This window comes from Labrus bergylta, chromosome 2 (assembly GCF_963930695.1).
Source record: "Labrus bergylta chromosome 2, fLabBer1.1, whole genome shotgun sequence".
Classification (NCBI taxonomy): domain Eukaryota; kingdom Metazoa; phylum Chordata; class Actinopteri; order Labriformes; family Labridae; genus Labrus; species Labrus bergylta.
Window position 1 is genome coordinate 6815096 of NC_089196.1, and position 19633 is coordinate 6834728.

The window sequence follows — 19633 nt, forward strand, 5'->3', positions numbered from 1 at the left end:
CCTAAATAATCTGCTTTTATTCCAGTGACACACTTGAGCCTCCACAGCTTGGAGCAGATTCTGATCACTTTCTGGTTTCCAGAGGACCAAAAATAGTGTGAAATATTTGTTTGTATCCCAAAAGTAGCTGACTCGTTTTAACACAACAACTCAGTCTGAACTTCTGTTTCTGCTTCATCCAGTGTGTCCCACAGATGTCTGGTTACATTTACATGCAGCAGTACTTGTTTATGAGAAGCTCAGTAACATTAGGCCACATACTCATTGAAAACAAAGGTTACAGTCCAGGTTACAAACAGACCCTTCATCGTGACAAACATCTGTCAACGTCTGTGGGAGACACTGAACACACCTGTCCTGTTATAGCACAGGACCATCAGTACACACACTGAGCCTGCTGGTCAGGCGGTGCATTCAGGGACTCACCGTCATTATCAGAGTCAGAGTCTGCGAGGGGGGGGATGCGTACAAGGATCTGACGGCGGTCTCTCTGGACCACCAGCTGCAGCTTCCCTCTCGACTTCTCGATCAACTTCCCGGCATCGTGCAGAGAGAGGTTCTCTGTGACCGTCCCGTTGATCTGCACAAACACACAAACACACACAACTTGACCTACGTCTTATTTTTTATATCATCCTGATGTCAATTTATCTTTAGTTAACCTTTTTTTGAAACACAGTAAGAACTCATCAGTCCTGTTTTATCTGTAACTTCAGCTCTATCAGATGTTTACTTTAAAAAAGGATGAATTAATCAAACAAATTAAAAGGGTTAACCCTACCCTAAGAAAATAAAAAAACGCTCTCTGTCTCAAAGTTGAATTGTATCCATGGAATCACTCTGATTTAATGATTCATACAGTCTGTTCCTCCTGCATACACCAGAGTAAACTTTGCTGGTACATGATTGGTCAATATTACTGTGAAAAATGTGGCTGTTTGGGGAACAGATGGCCGAGCGGTTAGGTCACTCCATATGTATTGAGGCTATAGTCCTTCAAGCGGGCGACACGGGTTCAAGTCCGACCTGTACCTCCTTTCCCGCATGTCATCCCCCACTCTTTCTCATGATGTCCTACTCTATCCACTGTCCTATCAAAATAAAGGCAAAAATCCCAAAAATAAATCTTAAAAAAGCTCAGTCTGAAAACTTAAGGTGCTTTTTTGCAAGTATGAAAGCAGTTTATGGAATTTTTGCAGGATGTGAACCTCTGTGCTGATCTGTGTAGGTGGGACTGTGCGTCTTCAGTATGAATAAATGTGTGTATATATGTATACCTTGAGAATGATGTCTCCCTCCTGCAGATTTCCGTCCTTCGCTGCGAGGCCGGTGCTTGTCATCTGTTTGATGAAGATCTGACTCCCCAAACGCAGACCGTACTCTACAGAAACACAAACCAACACAACAAATTTACTGCAAACAGCTGTGAAAGGAATATTTGACAAAAGAGGAAGTGAGAGTGGAACTGATCAAATTATTTAATACTCATGTAAAATTGACCCTCCGAGCATGAACACAGCGTTAAGATATAGTGACTCAGTAGGAAAATGCTTATTGATGGAATAAATCATCTGAGGAGTAAGACCTTTATTTCTGTTAGGCTGTGTTCACACTGCAGGCAGAAGTGACCCAGATTAGATTTTTTATGACAGAGTGAACAGCACATTGAAGTCACATGGAGTCTAATCTTTTCCAATCAGATTTGTGCCACTTATTATGTGAACCAAATACAGGTCGGATCTTGTCCGATGTGACCTCAGTCTTTAAAGCAAGGTACGAATGCACAACCCTCTGAAGTCACTCTCTGGCAGCACGGGAGGGATTTTACAAGCGCGGAGCAAACTGTGATATAAACAAAATATGAAGAAGTTTAACACTGATGCAAGATAAGAAGACATTTTAATAATGTATCACATCCTCAGGTTTCTTCACTACAAACTCACTGCTATCATTCCAATAATAAACATAAAAGCAGTAAGATAAACCACAACTCTCTATTTATTTTAAAATCTGACAACAATGGACTGAAATCTAATAAGCTGCATCATTTCAATAACGGTATTTATTCTCCTCCATCAGGGACTTCACAAACACTAAATAGAAATCTTTCTGTCAATAACAAGTTTGCTGTTATCGACAGAATTCTTTTTGTGATCTCTTCTTGTGATCTTATTTTCTCATAAGAGCTTTGACTGTTTTGAACACGTGTCACACACACACCATTCACTTTGTGGATGTGAGTGTCTGCGCATGCAGTGTGTGAGTCAAACAAAACACACAGAGAACGTTTGTTAGGAACTTCATCTTCACAACACTAACAGTTGAGTTTTTTTCTTTTTTTTTTTTTTACAGCTGCAGAGTACAACAGGCTGTAACGTTACTGACGTTAAGTTTCTTGTTTCTGATTGACTTTATACGCTGACACCAGCTGATATCTGCATGATAAATACAGACGTGAGATTTAACGGAGAAAATAGGAAGCAGCTTATTAATCAAAGTAACAAGTAATCACAGAAATATTCATTTATGAGCCGACTCTGTGTGTGATAGTCTGCAACAAACTTGCGTAAAAGCACATTTTAAAAGACTGAATTGTCTATTTTATTTGTTCAGCGAGGCACAAACACAAAGTAATTAAACGCAGAGGCTCTTCTTTTTACTTAGACTCTGCACAGAGATTAAGCAGCAGTAAATTTGTTTCACACCCCGGCCTGAACTGTAAGGGGGTGATCTGAACAGATTACTGATCAGCTGTGATCTGCTCTCCAGTAGCTGTAACACAAACAGTGTACGTGTGTGTGTGTGTGTGTGTGTGTGTGTTTGGGGGGGGGGGATTTCCACTTCAAAATCAGACTCCGCCATGATGGCTGTATTCACTTTGACTTTCACTGACAAGAATTATCGTCACATTTTAATTGAACACATCCCTAAAAATAACAGAACGCCAGATCAAAATGTTTTAATGAAAAGTAATAACGGGAAACACAGCGCGTTTGTGGCTCTCTCTCCCTCCTCACGATCAACTCACAGAAAAAAACATTTCATACAGGTTGATTTCTTATTTTGAACATTGAACATGACCTGCTGCTGAGCTGGTTATATGCTCAGCAAAAGTTACTATAATAGTTGCCATGGTGATCTAGCCGGGTTAGAAGTAAACCGCCTTCATAGTCCTTAACCATGAAGTTACCTCAAGGAGAGGATGACACTTTGTTGTTCTGCAGGAGCTTGCAGATCATAACTCGATTATGAAATAATCTCTCGTCATGGCGTGCTGCGTCAAACATGTTTGTCTTTGTTCCTTTGGGCCACCTTTCAAAAGTAATGTGAACAAAACAATCTGATCTGAGTAAAACATCTGAATTGAACGTGAAGGATTTTAGTGTGAACGCAGCCTTAGACTTTTATACAATCAGGCCGTTGTTTTACATCCAGTGGAGTCGCCCCCTGCTGGCTTTATGAAAGAATGCAGGTTTAAGACGTTTCTACTTTGGTTTACTGATTGAACTAAGAGGATGCAGTACGTCCTCTTCTTCTAAACAGTCTGAACAAAGGTGAACTTTTTCTGGTGCCTGAGAATAGCATTGCATCTTCAGAAAAGTCAGCAGTATTCATTCACACAAGTCCATTCAAGTATGTAAAAAGGAGAAATCATGCCAATAAAGCTGGTAGTTTTAAATTCAAATATGACCAAAATGATGGACAAGAAGAGCTAGCATGGCTACAAATCCGACTCACCCCATAAAAAACACTGAATGAATCTGCAGAGACATCAAGAACCGCCTCAGAATCTCTGCCACAAAACTAAAAAGGAATTTTTTAGTCGATCCTCCTCCCTCACCTTCGTTAGGTCTGTTCTTCACCAGCAGTACGTTGACGGGTTTCTCCAGTGGCTCCAGCTCTCTGGAAGGTTCTGGGGATGGGGGGGTTTCGTTGAGTCTGTCCCTGCTCTTGTACCTCCCTCCTTTGCCTCCTCCTCCCTCTCCTCGCTCGTACTTCTCCTCCATACGATAGCTGTCTCCAGGGCTGCGTCCTCGACTGTGGTACCTCTGACGGTCCGCGCTGGTGTCCAGGGCGCGCCCCCGGCTGCCGTCCCTCCTGGACCTGTCCGGGCTGGGGGATGTCCTCTCCTGGCTCCTCCCACGGCTCCTCCCTCTTGTGTTGTAGTCCCGCCCACCCATGTAATCAGGGTCCAGGTATTCTTTGCTGTCAGAGGTGTGGTCGCGGCCCTCGCTGCGGTACCAGCCGTTATCGTTGTCGGCGTCGTAATAGTGGGTGGAGGGGGCGTAATCCCGACTGTCCCCGTCTGGGGAGGGGGGCTGCTTCAGTGAGTGGACCGCTACCTTACGAGGTCTCTTCACTGTCTGTCAGAGGAAGAAAAAAAAAAAAAGGTTAAAGTAACCCACAACTGGACTGTTTAACTGCTGGGAAACATTGATTTAAATCTGGAGAGAAGGAAGCCACTGGAATACCTTCAGGCGATATCACTAAGAGCCAAAAATAGATAGTAAAGATAGAAAAAATCCTTTAATAAGCAAGTGGTAAAAAAAAAGTGACAAAAATATACAGGTGAAACACAGAATGGTTTCAAACCACGCAGGGTTTAAGAGTCATGGTGCAGTGAGAGGTGAGGTTCACATGGATGAAATGTAGAGACTGAATTACACCAGCATATGTGTTAAAAAAGAACAATAAAAAGATGATAAATGTGGTGCCTCAATTTAATATTTATAATAAATAGTCACAAAAAAATTGGACAAAGGATAAATAGTGGCATCATGTTAAATACACCTAAAAAACAATGGATGTGGTAACTATAGCAACATCAAATATGGCTTATAATACAAAAATGTACAATATGATAAAGGAGAGATTTCTGTTGAGAGGTCCAGATTCCTCCACCTGCTCAATTCCCACCACTTCAGACCGAGTGTGAATTTGCTAATTCATGTCAAACTGGTTAGCCAAGTGTGGCTAACGTTAGCAGTGCTAGCACCACCAGCCTTCGGTCCTCCTTGTAAGTTAACATTAACATGCCTGTGCTGAATGTGGAGACACATTACTCCGGGAAATATCCCGCATGGGGTATTGAGTTTGTCAAAATATTGACAAACTGCTTCATGCTACGAAGCTGTAGTTGATACTTTCAAAATAACACAGCAGCTTGGGGCGCTGGTGGCTCAGTGGTTAGTGCGTACAGCCCATGTATGGAGGCTATGCTCCTCCAAGCCCAGGTTCGACTCCAGCCTGTGGCTCCTTTCCAGCATGTCATTGCCCACTCTCTCTCTCCCTGATTTCCAACTCTATCCACTGTCCTGTCTCTCCATTAAAAGGCACATGAGGCCCAAAAATAAATCTTAAAAAAAAATTAATAAATAAACAAAAGATAATAACACAGCGGCTCATTCATACATGTGGAAAATAAAGGCAAAGCAGCGTCTCTGTGCTCAGTTTGTTCAACAAAGAGACGAGACACAGCTTAACACTGCATGGTTAATAAGTCTAACTCGGGCACATGTGACTGTTCAGAGAGAAGAAGGGACTCTGATTGTCCACGACATGTCAGGATTTTATATTTAACAGATTTTATAATTGAAAGAGAGCGGAGAGAGATTAGTTCAGTCCACGCATGGAGAGAAGCTACTTTTAGCGCAACGTGAGAAGAAGCCTGAAAACAGAGACAGGAGCGTGCAGGAGACTTAAAACCACTCACACACATATGTACACACACACACACGTACACACACATGTACACACACACACGTACACACACACACACTCACACACTATCTGTCCCTGTACATTTATAAATAATACCAAATGTCACTCCTCTGCACAGTTTTTCTCCTTTACTTTCTCCTCTCCAGTGTCAGCTCCCACTGCAAAATCCAAAGTTTGTCATCCTTCTCTTCAAAACAAACTTTATTTATGACGCAAAATAAATGTGATGAAAATTCACTTCAGGCCCACTTGTCTTCTTTAAGCCTTTAAAAACAGTTTACGGCGGTTAAAGGAACAGCGGACGCTGATTGTTATATGGGAGACAAAAAGATTATTTATAAGTATATTATTAGAAAGTTTGTCCCTTTAATTACATGATTAACTGATAGAGATTATTTGAGCCTATTGCAAAAACTCTGCACAAATAATAGAAACAAAATTAAAATATTTATAAATTAATTGTCCTCTGTAACTGACTTCTTTAGTGACTAGCATTCATATTTTAACCTCTGCTATGATTGTCGTCATTATCAATGTTACCTTTCCGTTTCTATTATTATTGTCGTGTATTTCCTTATTGAGCTGAAGTTTGTGAAGGCAATAACAAGAGTTCATTTTCTGTTTCCCTCTCTAAATATGGAGCTGTTTGGATTGTTCCATGACTTTACAAAAGTCAGTTCTAATAACATCCTCATTATTAACATCACTTTTTCAATTGATGTTGTTGCTAGGTTACCAACATCATCCTTTTTTCAGTAAGTGTTGTTGCTGAGACCTGTGAAGGGGATGTTGATAATTGGATTTATAAATTTTGCACACCTGCAGGACACGCTCTCTCTCTCTCTCTCTCTCTCTGACTCATTCACTATCACCTCCTCCCCCCTCTCTCCTCTCCCCCTCCTCAATGCAACCTTCACACTGTATTTACAGTAAGTCTCCCCACTAAACCAGCAGCACTGCCTCCTGACTATCATTCAGCATCGAGACAGACCCTGCAGTTTGCCTTCATAGTTATCAGGAAAAATAAACAGACAACATAAACCCCATGAAGTGGGGTGCCCAGGAGTCCTCTAAACCCCCCTGCACACACTTTAACAGACAGTGTATCACATTCAGCCAGCTTTGGGAGGGGGCCCACACAGTTAAGCTCCTTAACCCCTTCCTCCTTTTCTCACCCCCCTTCACCATGTCACTCAGTACGTCTACATGCACAGTTAAGTAAAGCTATGGTTTTAGCTCCATTGGGTTATTTGTCTTTGTACTGATTTCAGCATTTTTGTGTTTGTGGACAGTGATGACGTGTTTTGTGGGTGCTAAGTTGGTTCTTTTAATGCTAAGTTGCAGTAACATGTTTGTTCACAGATCATTATTTTCATGGTGTAGCTGTCATAGTGAGGAGAAGGGCGAGGAGGGAGAAGCCAGGAGAGCGCCGAGTGCATGAACACCACCTGCTGCTGATTGGTTCATGTCAATCCTGTTTTTGCTCGCCTCTAGTCACTTTGTTTGTTTACAATTGACAGAGCCAATGGGCCAATGTGTGCAAACAAACAGCTAGCTGGCTAATGAGATGTTCACTGAATTTGACAAAAGGTAAATTGGGTTACAAATTCAAACCCCACCTGCAAATCAGCAACAAAAAACATTGATGAAAAACAAACAGGCAGGTATCCTCGTTCATGTTTAAAACACAATCACACAATATGTGTTCCTTTAAATGTTTGGTGCGTCAACATAACAAAACGCTATTGCGATCAGTCCACTATGCTTCTTTTTCTCACACAAAACCCTCACACACAGAGACACTAGGAAAACTAGCAGTTGTTGATTTAAAGACAGAAAAACATTTTCCACAAACCAGAACTCATTAAGGTTGTCTTAATGTTATACTGTCATGTTATCAATACCACATCTTTAAAAACAATACATCCATCCATTATCTAAACCGCTTATCCTGTTCTGGGGGCTAAAGCTGATCCCAGCTGTCATTGGGTGAGAGGCAGGGTACACCCTGGTCCAGTGGCCAGCCAATCACAGGGCAAAATGCACCCACCCACCCAGGGAGTCAAACCCAGTATCTTCTTGATGTGAGGTGACAGCACCAACCACTGCACCTCTCCATACATTCACAGAACTCTTTCTTGATTTTATGAAAATGATTACAGGTAACAGTGAGCTGTCATGTTACACATCATAGAAACTGCTTACATAATTTAAAAAGATAAAGATTTAAAGGAATACTGCTCATTTCTGTGTGGAAATCTAACATATCAATATTTTGAATAGAAATGAATGCAACCTGCTTTATTAAAACTTTGCAGTAACAGTAGAATATGGCTGCTTAATACTCATAACCCTCTAAGAGCTGTGCAGTCAGTGTTGGATTTTGAGGGGTATGGAGGGAAGGAACGCTGTTCACACATGTTCACACGTTTCTTCATATTTATGAACATCCATCAGACTCGTTCAGACATCAAACGCTCAAACAAGAACACACATGTTGCCTGTCATGGTCCATTTATGAGGTTCTGTTGTGGTTTCTGCCCTAAAAAAAAGTTCCTCGTGAGGACCCTTCATATTTGTATATTCGTGTAACATTTATGAGTACCAGACACTCTGTTTTTTTCTCCCTGTGTGTTATTGTGTACTCACTATTTTGGCCACTTTTCCACATTTCCGGAGCGACTGCACAGCGAAGGAATGAGGCACGTTGTCCATGGCGATGGAGTTCACCTGAATGACTCGATCATTCTCACTGCATGAAAAAAAAATATATAATTAAGAAAAACAAACACTGTCAAAGTTAATAGTAAAAACATGTGTTGTCCTGGACTCATTCATGGCTTGTTGGGATTGTCACTGACATAATATTGGCAATAAAAACTACTAAAATAACTGATTAAATGACCTTCACTTCTATGCAACTATAGATATATACACGTAGATGTCGCTTGCTGTTCACAGCACCAAAGCATAAAGATGGCTGCCAACTGTAAGAGGGCTGACTGCGCCCTCGTAGGTCTATGACAGCAGGAGGTCTACCCACGACTAAAATATTCATAAGTCGCTGAAATGTGAAACAATTTTCAAGCTGTTTGTTTTGTCACAAATGTCAAACATGTATTTATGATCCAGGAGAACTGCTTGAATGAAAAATCTTATTTAGGGTTACTGTTCTGTGAATCACAGTAGCATGTGTGTTTTAAAGGCTATCAGACTGTCATAATTATATGTCTAAAGTTTGTAATAAAGCAAACAGATTTCAGCGACTTATAAACGCTTAGATTGCGGATAGAGCATCTTCAAACAGGAGGTGGGACAACTCCTCTCCAAGATGGCAACCACGTTGATGCATCCCATAAGAAGTGGCATCTGCGTGTTTGTATACATAACTATTCAGACAAATATAACACCTTCAGCTCATATAACATAAGTACATTTAACACAATTTGACTTTAAGGCTTTTTTCAGAAACTTCTTATTCAGAGCTGTACTGTATGTTTTAGAGGCAATCAAATGTCATTTTTGGACAGAATTTAATTTCCAGTACTGGGAGTTTAAAAGGTTGCAATTAACACGGTTTAACCAGTCAAGGGCAGGAAATCCACTGAATCCTTTCCCCGTAAATCTTTCCATCAGACTTACAAGAGTAATCCGTCTGCTGGTCCTCCCTGCAGCACGTCTGACACGATGATCGATGTCTCTCCGTTGTCCACGTTGGGGTTGTCCCGCCCTCCTGACACGGCGATGCCAAAACCCATCTTAGAATCCTGCAGGAAGAAGAAACTCAGTCAGAAAATACAGAGAGAATATGACTAATATACAACATTGAAGTTATCTGGGGGAGGGATTTAGATGTAAAGGCTTCACTACACCAGGTGTTTCTGTTCCCAAGCTAAAGAAAAAGGGGCTGGTTTATAATTTTTTGTTACAACTAGCCCAGAAGAAAAACAAAGTGACACCAGCAGTGGTGCTGTACTTATGAACGATATAAACCTATGCTAAATTAGCTTTAGCAGGGTGACACAGCAGTGAAGCTTTGTATCCAACAAGGGAACGAGTGAAGTTGTGATGAGGGCATCTCAAATACACTCAAGGCTCGTTTCCACCAAGCGGTCCGGTTCGCTTTGCCACAGCCAACCGTCCCAGCATGTTTGTGTTCTTTCATCTTGTCATGTGGCTTTTTATCACAAGAAGAAGATAAGCTTTGAGAGAAGACTGCAGGCCGCAAGTAGGTAAGAATGAACCAGTTATTCAGGAAGACGATGCCCCTGTCCGCAACACCTAACAGGAAATATGAGTGACTCATTTTCCAAACACAAAACTAAAAGCAGCACCTGCCAGTACATTCCACGGTTAAGGTAATATGATAAGCAGTGTCAGAGTTACTGTTACTTCACTGCTATGTGCGGTAATTTATCTAGTTACTGTTCAAATTCAATAACACCATCACAATTACAGAACTTTAAAAAACACTTGTTACTCATTACTTTATTTAAAGTAGTCGATACACGAGATTAAAGCTTATTGACACGATTGGACAGGTGAGGTTACGCTAACATCAGTAGCATATAGAAAGAATATCACACAGTAAACACACGCTGATGATCATTGAGGCGTGAGCTTTCCGTCTTTGAAATACTGTACATACATGACTTTTCCTGCTCCAGTTAAACAACTTCAATGTAGTCCATGTGCAGGAAGCTAAACAACACATTTATACTAAACTAGCGGTCACAGAGCGCGGTGCAGTAAACACCTGGAGACGCAGGAGCAGCTCACGTTAGCTCAGCAGACCAAAGAGGATCAACTCCATCCAAACAGACGAGACGTGATTTTAAATCACCACCAGCTCTACGATCTGTAATCCACGACTAAACACACTGATAAGGTATGTTGTTGACGACATGCTTCATATCAACTGTTGAGTCTGTTGCCTTCAGTTAACCAATGATCACAATACCTGCATATTGAAAATGTCTAAAATGTTATTTGAATGTGAGAGTTTTTCCTCATGTACTGCCACAGCAACACTAAATAATGTGAACATTAATATGAGTATTGAAGCAGAGAAAGTTATGCCAAAGTTACTTCATAAAGTAAGTTACTTTTATAAAGCAGTAACTCAGATACAGGTTGTATTACTAGCGACTGTAACTGTAACACATTTCCAGTAACTCCCCTTATCACAGATCAAAATCAATAGCGTAGAAGTTCAAGTTTGGCTGTCAGTACAAACAAACAAACAACAATAACGCCGCATGTCGTCAATGGAAGATTGAATAGACTGAAGGATTTCACCAGGGCTGCCAACTCTCACGCATTGAGCCTGATCTCAAGCTCTCACACCACACATGCCTCCCTACTGGTTTGGTTAAATACTAAAATAGTAAACACATGATGTGTCATGCAGAAGGAAAGGTTGAGGGTTGATTCAACTTTTGTTGCCACAAGCAGAAAACTAACCAAACACTGTCTGTGACATTTCCACATTCCTGCACATTCAATTTCTTCTCATGAGCATGTTGACAACATTTATTTTCTTGTGTTAAATTTGATGTTTTACATTAGTTGTACACACAGAGACAGGACTGCTGGGGTGCATGCAAGTGGTGTAGCAGCCTGAGGCGGGGTCAGCTGGGGTCAGGGGGGCGGGGGCGAGGGTCTATTTTTAGATTTGTTAATTTGCACAGAAGGAATCTGACCTCAGAGACATAGTGGAGACTTAATCTACCGATGGAGGACACCGTTTCTTCTAATTAAGGAGAAATAATGAGTTATGTTAAGAAGTGATTAAATGTGGATTCTTTAGGTTGGTCAAGTTGTGGCCTGGAGCGGAGGTAAAATACAGATTTTTTCAGTAAAAAGACATGATGATTTTCTGTTTTATGACGCTGCTCATGTACATTTTTTAAGATCTAAATGTCGTCTTTACCGTGATTAAGTTAGCTAAGACTGAGCTGTGCTGCAGGTTGTTGAAATAATGGATGTATGTTGTTTTAACATCGGATGGATGAACTCACCCGGTGCAGAGTTACTGTGTACTGCTCCCACACCGTCTCCTCCATCCCCGAGCTCTGCAGAAAACAAAGACAGAACGGTTACTCATCACTGAACTTAAATACCACATACAGGAGTAATTCAGCATCATAACACTTCTGTGATGACTTATGATAGATCTCAGTTGTTTTAAAGAATCATTCAATCGTCTACAAAGTTTCCCGGATGCTTTCCACACTCATGTGAGTTCACATCAACAGTGACACGATTTTGTTTAGGAAAAACACAACCGTAGATATGTTCATGCCTCACATCCACACAGCTTCAGCATGTTTGAGCCTCTTACACACAGACTTCAAGAAGACAGCTGATCCTGTTTCAGAGTGAAAACTCTGCAGTTGTGTTTGGGTGTATACACGCAGAAATCATAGATTTTATTGAACATGGACATAGTCTAAGTGACATCACCCATTGGTTTCTGAAGTGTCCTTTTAAGGCGCTATGGTGGTCGCTATGTAGGTGATGCTCTTTCAAACTGATTTTTGGTCTGCATGGTAACAAACGAAGAAGTGGAGCTGAGGCGGGTCTTAAGCTTCCTGGCAAACAGCTACAACAGCTCCACCTGAGTTAAATAAAATCCACCCCCATACTGTGTGTGTGCTGATCATAATGAAATAATCAGAACTATTTTTTTTACCAGGCTGTAAACATGTTTATTTCTACTGTAAAAATGTACATTTTAAAGTCCACATGAAATGAAATACAGGCCTACATTTTTTAATCCAGCATTCTTGTATTAAATGTTCATTTTCTGCAAAATAGATTTCAATAAAACATAATGTGAGTCTAGTTAGCTAATTATCCAATCAAATGCATCCCAAATGCTATTTCCGCCTTCTATCTTGTGATTGGTCGTTTTCCGTTTTAGATCCAAGTACATCAGGACACGGCAGTCAGATATTCTCAAAGTTCTGTTTCCTGGGGACTTTAACATCGGAGTTAATGGGACTTCCTGCACTTTGGAGAAAGCCTCAAGTGGACACTCAAGGAACTGCAGTTTGTGGCAGTGCTGGTTTGGTTTCATTTTTCGGGTATAATAATGATCCACATTTTTTGTGATCAATGCACTAACAAAAAAAAGATCGATGTACATCTTCAAACCTGCAGCAAGGCTGGCAGGAGACTTACCAAGATAAACACACACATACACACACACGCACACACATAGGAGGAGGCTGTGTGGGTGTGAGAACTTGACGTGACCTCCGTGAGAGAATAGTCACTATGAAGTCGATAACAGCAGCCTGTGCGTCGCTCTGTCTGCTGTGAGCTTTTTAATTGGACGAAATCTCCAACAAAACATCTGCCCTCGTCCATAAACACCTCAACTCTCTCTCGGTCAATCTGTCTGTCTGAATGTCTTGATGAATGTGAGAAAACCAGGGAAGCAGGAAGTATGAGGAGAGCTTTTGGATTTCCCAGCTCTGCCTCAGTTTCCCTTTTAAATGTCCTCTGTCTCACTAAACTTCTATAAAAAGAGTTTGATCTAGTCTGTGTTCAAGGTTCAGTTCCCATTAATTGTGTGTTTTTAAGGGACCATGATTCAAACCCTTTAAACACTGTGTGGTCTGCAGGACTTTATTTCAAATTAAATGTGCATTAAATGTCACAACATTGTAGGAGAGACTGAACAGCAGCTGAAAGCAGAAACACTACTGTTAACTGTTCTGCAGAGTTACAGGCTCAACAGAACTCTTCTGATGCACACATGCTGTGTTGGGAAATAAAGCAACACTTAAAGCTGAGCTCCTGCACACTGCTACTGGATTCATCGGGATGATGATCCGACGGATTGATGACTGACAAAGAGTTATATCTCTCCAATAAACTCTGATTACTGACTCTCTAAAACGTAGAGAGAAGTTTTTTTTATTCTTAAGACAAACCTATTTGTGGTAGTCCTATAAACTTTTTGCAGACAGGGATGCTCAAATGTCACAAATGTTGCAACAACAACCAAATATGAAGAAACAAACACATCACAAAGAACGTTTTTGTAATTTACAGAGAAATGTGAATATGCATACGTCAAACTGTCTGTACACAACATTTAGAATGAAAGCAGTGTATGTCCCCTCATACACACTCACATCACACACACACAGCTCTATCACTCTCATGAACAGAGTGTATATACTGCAAAAACAAACATTATCGACCCATAATTACAGTTATATTTATTCAAAACAACAACCTCATTTGTTATAAAATAACTATCAAGAGGTTATAAAAGAGTTACAAAATCAAGAGGCTCTATGAGAAAACGACTTAGATTCACACCCACACCCACACACACCCCCACACACACACACACACACACACACACACACACACACACACACACACACCCACACCATCAGCAGAAATGTTCGTAATGTGAGTTCAGTCAGACAACTCATGTTTGTTATGGTTTGTGTTTCAGCAGCAGACAAACTAAGTTTATGTTTAACGTCTGGGCAGCAACCTCATCACAGCTCTCAGAATTATTTTATATGCAGATTTGAGGAGTGATTAGATGAAACCTAAACCCCTCCAGTGGGAGCCTACAGGTGGATGCTGGGGTGGTGGTGGTGGGGCTGAATGCTTGAGAGCAGCACTGGTTTGAGACAGTAATGACACTGACAGAGCAGAGGGTTGGACCAGAAATCTTGCATCATTAATAGACTGCCATATCCGGAGGATATGTTGGTGATTGTGAGAAAGAGGTTTGTCAAAGAAGAAATCAGCGCAGCTCCAGTTGTCTTCCTGCACTAGCTCGCAGGTTCAACTGATTTCTTTTTCTTACCCTTTTTATCTTTATCTCTGTTGTTTCTAAAAGCCTCCCGTGGACAGGTGTTCCAAATTAGCATTTTGCCATAAACACTAAGAGCAGTGCATCTGGAACTTGTGCATGGTTAAATGTTACAGCACTGTATGTCCATGTTCAATAAACAAACAAATAAATAAATAAATAGCAATCAGAGATGTAACGTACCTCAACAAACTGTAAAAAACTGATTCATATAAAGTCCCATTCAAAGATATGAGACAGAAAATATATATTCTGATACTCTCTTTAAACCAGCAACAACACATTTTCAACCAACCAACAACTGTACAACCTAGGAAAACTACATCTATAAAAAAAGAGAAGAGACAAAAACTTTTTGCATTTTTGTGTTAGAATTTAAATAAATATTTGTCTTCAATCTCATTTCTGTACAATAATTAGACAATCTGATTGTGATTAAATTGTAATTATCCAATGATCCATTGTGATAGTAATCAAATGATGAGTTGAGTGAGTCATTCCATCCATAATGAATGTTATTCCAGTACACAGTTTATCTGAAAATAAATGATGTCATATCATGAGCACCAAACATCTGCTGATCTCTGCATACAGAACGAGAACTAAACCTCACAAGAATATTCACATGGCAAGCAACTGCTGTGCTGCACAAAGTGTACTGGGATACCCGTCAACCCTGAGCAGGCTGTCTGTGCGAGGAGAAGACATGAACCAGTAAAATATTCAACACATGAAGAGAGATTCAAGCTGCAGCACGGACGCACAGACTGATGATGTTTCTGACCTGCTGTTCATTTATTATAATGATTCTATAGATCAGCATCCTCTTTAACAGCTTTCCCTCTTGTAATAATCTCATTAATGTGAAGCATCTTTAATTACAACATGCTCCACAACAGCAGAGTTAGAAATAACTTTGATCAGATTAAGCATCATAAAAGTTAGAATTGTCCTGACAATAGACTAAAACAGCACAATAAGACTTAAAATAAAATATGATGAAAAATCAAGGGATTCATTTGACTTACCCTGCATGGACTTTAGTATAAAATCTGCCTAAAAAGATATGTTTAAAAAAAGTGGAGGCTGATTAAATCCTCATCAAACATCTGTTAGAAAACCGTTTGTAATGTTAAATTTGAATGAAAAGAGCCTCTCTAGGAGCTGATGGGATCGATGAGACATCTCCACCGACACGAGCAGCAACCAGCAGGGCACAGCGGACAAGAGTTAAGAGGAACTGGTCGCGTACACACACACACACACACACACACACACACACACACACACACACACACACACACACACACACACACACACACACACACACACACACACACACACACACACACACACACACACACACACACACACACACACACACACACACACACACACACACACACACACACACACACACACACACACACACACACACACACACACACACACACACACACACACACACACGATGCTGGATACATTCAGAGTCTTTCCAATGATTCTTCACAAGCAGCACATTTGAAATCACACCGATTCAGAGCACACACACTCTGAGGACAGTATACACTAGGGTTGTCATGATACAAGAATTTTAAACTTTCATGAGATTCAAGTAAAAAATGTTTTTTTATACAAAAAATAGAAGTCCTATAGAAGGCAAACCCCTGAACACTGTCTAAATTGCTCAAAAACTAGTGACAGGGTTTTGTTTTGTTTTTTAACTTAGACAGTGTGCAGAAGTTTGACTGAATTTTTGATTAATCAATTCCTTTCCATCACATCTGTCTTATAAAATCTACTATCGATCATTAAATAAAGGAGCATGTATCAGCCCTAGCACACACACTCTCTCTGCGCTAAACCCTGCACACATTGTCCCACCAGTCGGAGCAGACAGGAGTTCCCTGCAGGAGCGTAGAGGACCACCAGGCTGCCTTTCAGCTGCTCCGTCTCCAGACCCCTCAGCTGGATCTTGGCCCCCCCACCGTCTCTGCCACTTCCCCCTTCACTGTATCCGTCTGAGATCCCCATCGTGCCCGTCCTGGCCTGCCTGCACCGGTGCCAGCAGCCGGTCTGCAGCCACCCCAGACTCATGGCTCCATCTATGGGCTCAGCCCCCCTGCCCTTTGGAAAGCACGTCCCTGTCTGTAACACTCCTGACCCAGCATGGTCCAGCTCACTTGAGGGAGTTCAGACGGCATCACAGTCCGAGCAGAGTTCCCATAGGAGCGACTGTTGACCTCTCTGCTCGCTGTCCTACCTCCAATCCCGATAAGCTGTGCATTTGAGGATTAGCTTAGCCCCGCGAGGGGGGGGAAACTAAAAATAACATCACACTCACAGCGTCTCCTCCTCTTCTTTCTCCCGTCCTGCGCAGAGTCCTGAGCGCTTGCACGGCGCTCCTCCACTTCCTGCGCAGGTCGGTTGACATGTCCAGGTGAAATCGGGATCCCCGGGTTTAAAGGGAGAGCCGGGCACGACAGAACGAGATGTCTGTCCTCCCTCCTCCCTGTCTGTCAATCTGCTCTCTTCCCTGCTGCTTTAACTCTGCCTCTCTCGCCCCTGACTTTCTCTCTCACTTACATGTTATACAGTAGTGATGAGGCCTGTGCCCTGCCTCTAAGTTCAGCCGTTAAAGTTTGCGCTGGTTCAGGGGGCTCAAGAAAAACAACTGGTGACCGGATAGAAAAATTTAAGCAGGAGTTTAAACATATTAACGCTTAAAATGAATAAAAAAATAGGACTAATAACTTTGGAGTAATGCACCCTGCATGGACCCTCTTGCACTCTATCATTAGCAATCTCCACAGGTGAAGGTTGATCATGACCACTGCCTTTTAAGAAGACTTTTCGACATTAATAGATAATGATCAAAGGTGTTTCTTATGGTCGGTCTATCAATAATCCTGCAGGGTTAATCTCTTCTGACATCTGCAGCCTGTTAACTCGCTTTAAACTATCTTTGTAAATTCAATCTGAGCAGAGTTTTCACATTAATAATCATTTAAATGTGAATAATGCTTTACGTAAATAGATGTAGTTCCAACAAGGACATACATTAAAAAATTAGGTCTAGGTTATACCAGTTTCCTTACAGGTTACAAAGATTGTGATTTATATTTATATGAGCATTCTCGGATTTCTGCAACTTATTTAGCCAGAATATGATATTGCACCTGCTGGCATTTTGTCTTAGTAGAAAAAAGGCTTCTCCTTCCTCAACATGTTATTCTGAGTCGCAAAGTTGTGCAAGTAGAAAGTGCAACAATGGATTTAGTCAATGTGTAAATCTCTGCAGATCCTGATGGTTCTTAATTTCAGTGTTGGTTTCAGACAGAACGTTTTTGGCATTTTAGCCGACACAGCTGTCACAATCTACGCATCTGTCAGACCACCGACAAACAAACATGTCATACTGGCTTTTTTTCTTGCCGTCTGAAGGTCTACTGTACTATTCTGGTCATAATAATCCAACAAAAACCGTCCTAATGCATCGGCAAAAGTCCACACAATCCAAAACAGTAAAAAAAAGTATTCCAAACACTTTACATCCATAAAGAGACACAGATTGCTTCCACCCCTGTTCCACTTTATTCTCTGTAGGCTTTTAAGTCATGAACTCTAAGCTTTTGATTGACACCTAATTTGACCAATCAGGACCTTCCATTCACTGTTTCTAGACCAGTATAGCCGAAGAAACTGGAATTTGTTTTCCCACTGTCCTTCATTGCTGGCTTTACACACGATACAGATGTGTCAGTTGAAAGAGTGGATAACAACATGGTCGACAGGTCGTCTCTTCAGGGAGCCAGAAGCAAAGGAGGTCAGCAGTTGGCAAAAGGGATTTCAAGGAACTGAAATAAAATTAACAGAAACCAAATGCTCCTATAATCATTTTCCAGATGAATGTCCAAGTTAAAAATTGGTCTCAAAGCCCAGCTCTGTTGATATAATTCAAATATTCTACTGGGACACCGACTGAATTGCTATTCAGTTAAACTCAGTATTTGGATTAATGTAGACCAACATTACCAGTTAAAGGAAGAATATGCAACTTTTTGATCCTGTAGATTTCGCCCTTGAGCACCAGAATGAAACCAAAACAACTTGAGCTGCATTGTTGTTAGCATGCTAATGCTAGCGATCTTTAGTTTGCGCCTAGCTTCACACGGCATGTGACTTTACACGAAATGACCGTGATCTAGAAACGCTTACAGGCAGTGAGTTCAGTAGGCTGTGTCAGGTTAAACAGGCATATGGATATTAACCTGCAAGGACGACTGAAGGATGGAGGTGCTAGCACTGCTAACGTTAACAGCACTCCGAAAAACCAATATAACATAATTTATTTTTTAATTTATATCTATTTACCGCCTGAGGTCCAAACTGCACAATCTTTCATTAAATAAATCTTATTGGTTGAAAAATAACAGAAATTCAGGTTGTGATTTCTCTTGAAGGAGTTGGTGGTGGGTCCTGACCAGCTGAGAACCCTGTTTGAGTGTATTTTCCTGAAGTTGTCACTCTTCAAATGTACTGAATAAAATAGCATCATATGAACGGTGAAGGTACAAACACACAGTGGGTGTCACTTTCTTGTTTTAATAGAAAAACTAAACATAAGAAAAAAAGAAAGTGACATGTAGCATGTAGATGATCATTACATTCCTGAAGTGAAGAGTGCGATCAGGAGAGGATCAGCTGAGCAAACAGATAAAGCTCTAATAAAGCCAATTGACACTAACTACTCCGACCAAACAGCAGGCACGCACACATGATGGTGTTCGTAATTGTCTATATGAGCCAGCAAACTAAATCATCAAGTATCAGACCGACATTCTGTGTGACTACAGAGGATAAAAGGTGAAGATACCCCAACTGCAGGGGGCGGTCAACCTCTAAAGTATGCGTTTTATATTGTTCTTTTTCTGTGTTTCTTGTTATCTTCATTTACGTGGCTTCATGAATGTAACAAACAGGAGCTGACATAAAATAACAGTAAAACTGCAGAAACTATCGTGCAACACCGGTAGAGCAACGAGGACTGAGAGCAGAATAAAA

At 41.0% G+C, this 19633-nt stretch overlaps 1 protein-coding gene across 1 annotated transcript in view; it reads right to left on the minus strand.

Annotated features, from left to right (window-relative positions):
* LOC109989415 (tight junction protein ZO-2) overlaps nucleotides 1-17392 on the minus strand; it is a 45705-nt gene extending 28313 nt beyond the window's left edge. Inside the window, exons 1-7 of the mRNA XM_065963386.1 lie at nucleotides 16454-17392; nucleotides 11742-11795; nucleotides 9364-9488; nucleotides 8371-8473; nucleotides 3842-4364; nucleotides 1278-1381; nucleotides 427-580 (exon numbers count right to left, since the gene is read on the minus strand). Of these exons, the coding sequence (XP_065819458.1) occupies nucleotides 427-580; nucleotides 1278-1381; nucleotides 3842-4364; nucleotides 8371-8473; nucleotides 9364-9488; nucleotides 11742-11795; nucleotides 16454-16666 (1276 nt within the window). The 5' untranslated portion in view covers nucleotides 16667-17392. The remainder of the gene's footprint in view (nucleotides 1-426; nucleotides 581-1277; nucleotides 1382-3841; nucleotides 4365-8370; nucleotides 8474-9363; nucleotides 9489-11741; nucleotides 11796-16453) is intronic.
* Nucleotides 17393-19633: the final 2241 nt, after the last annotated feature.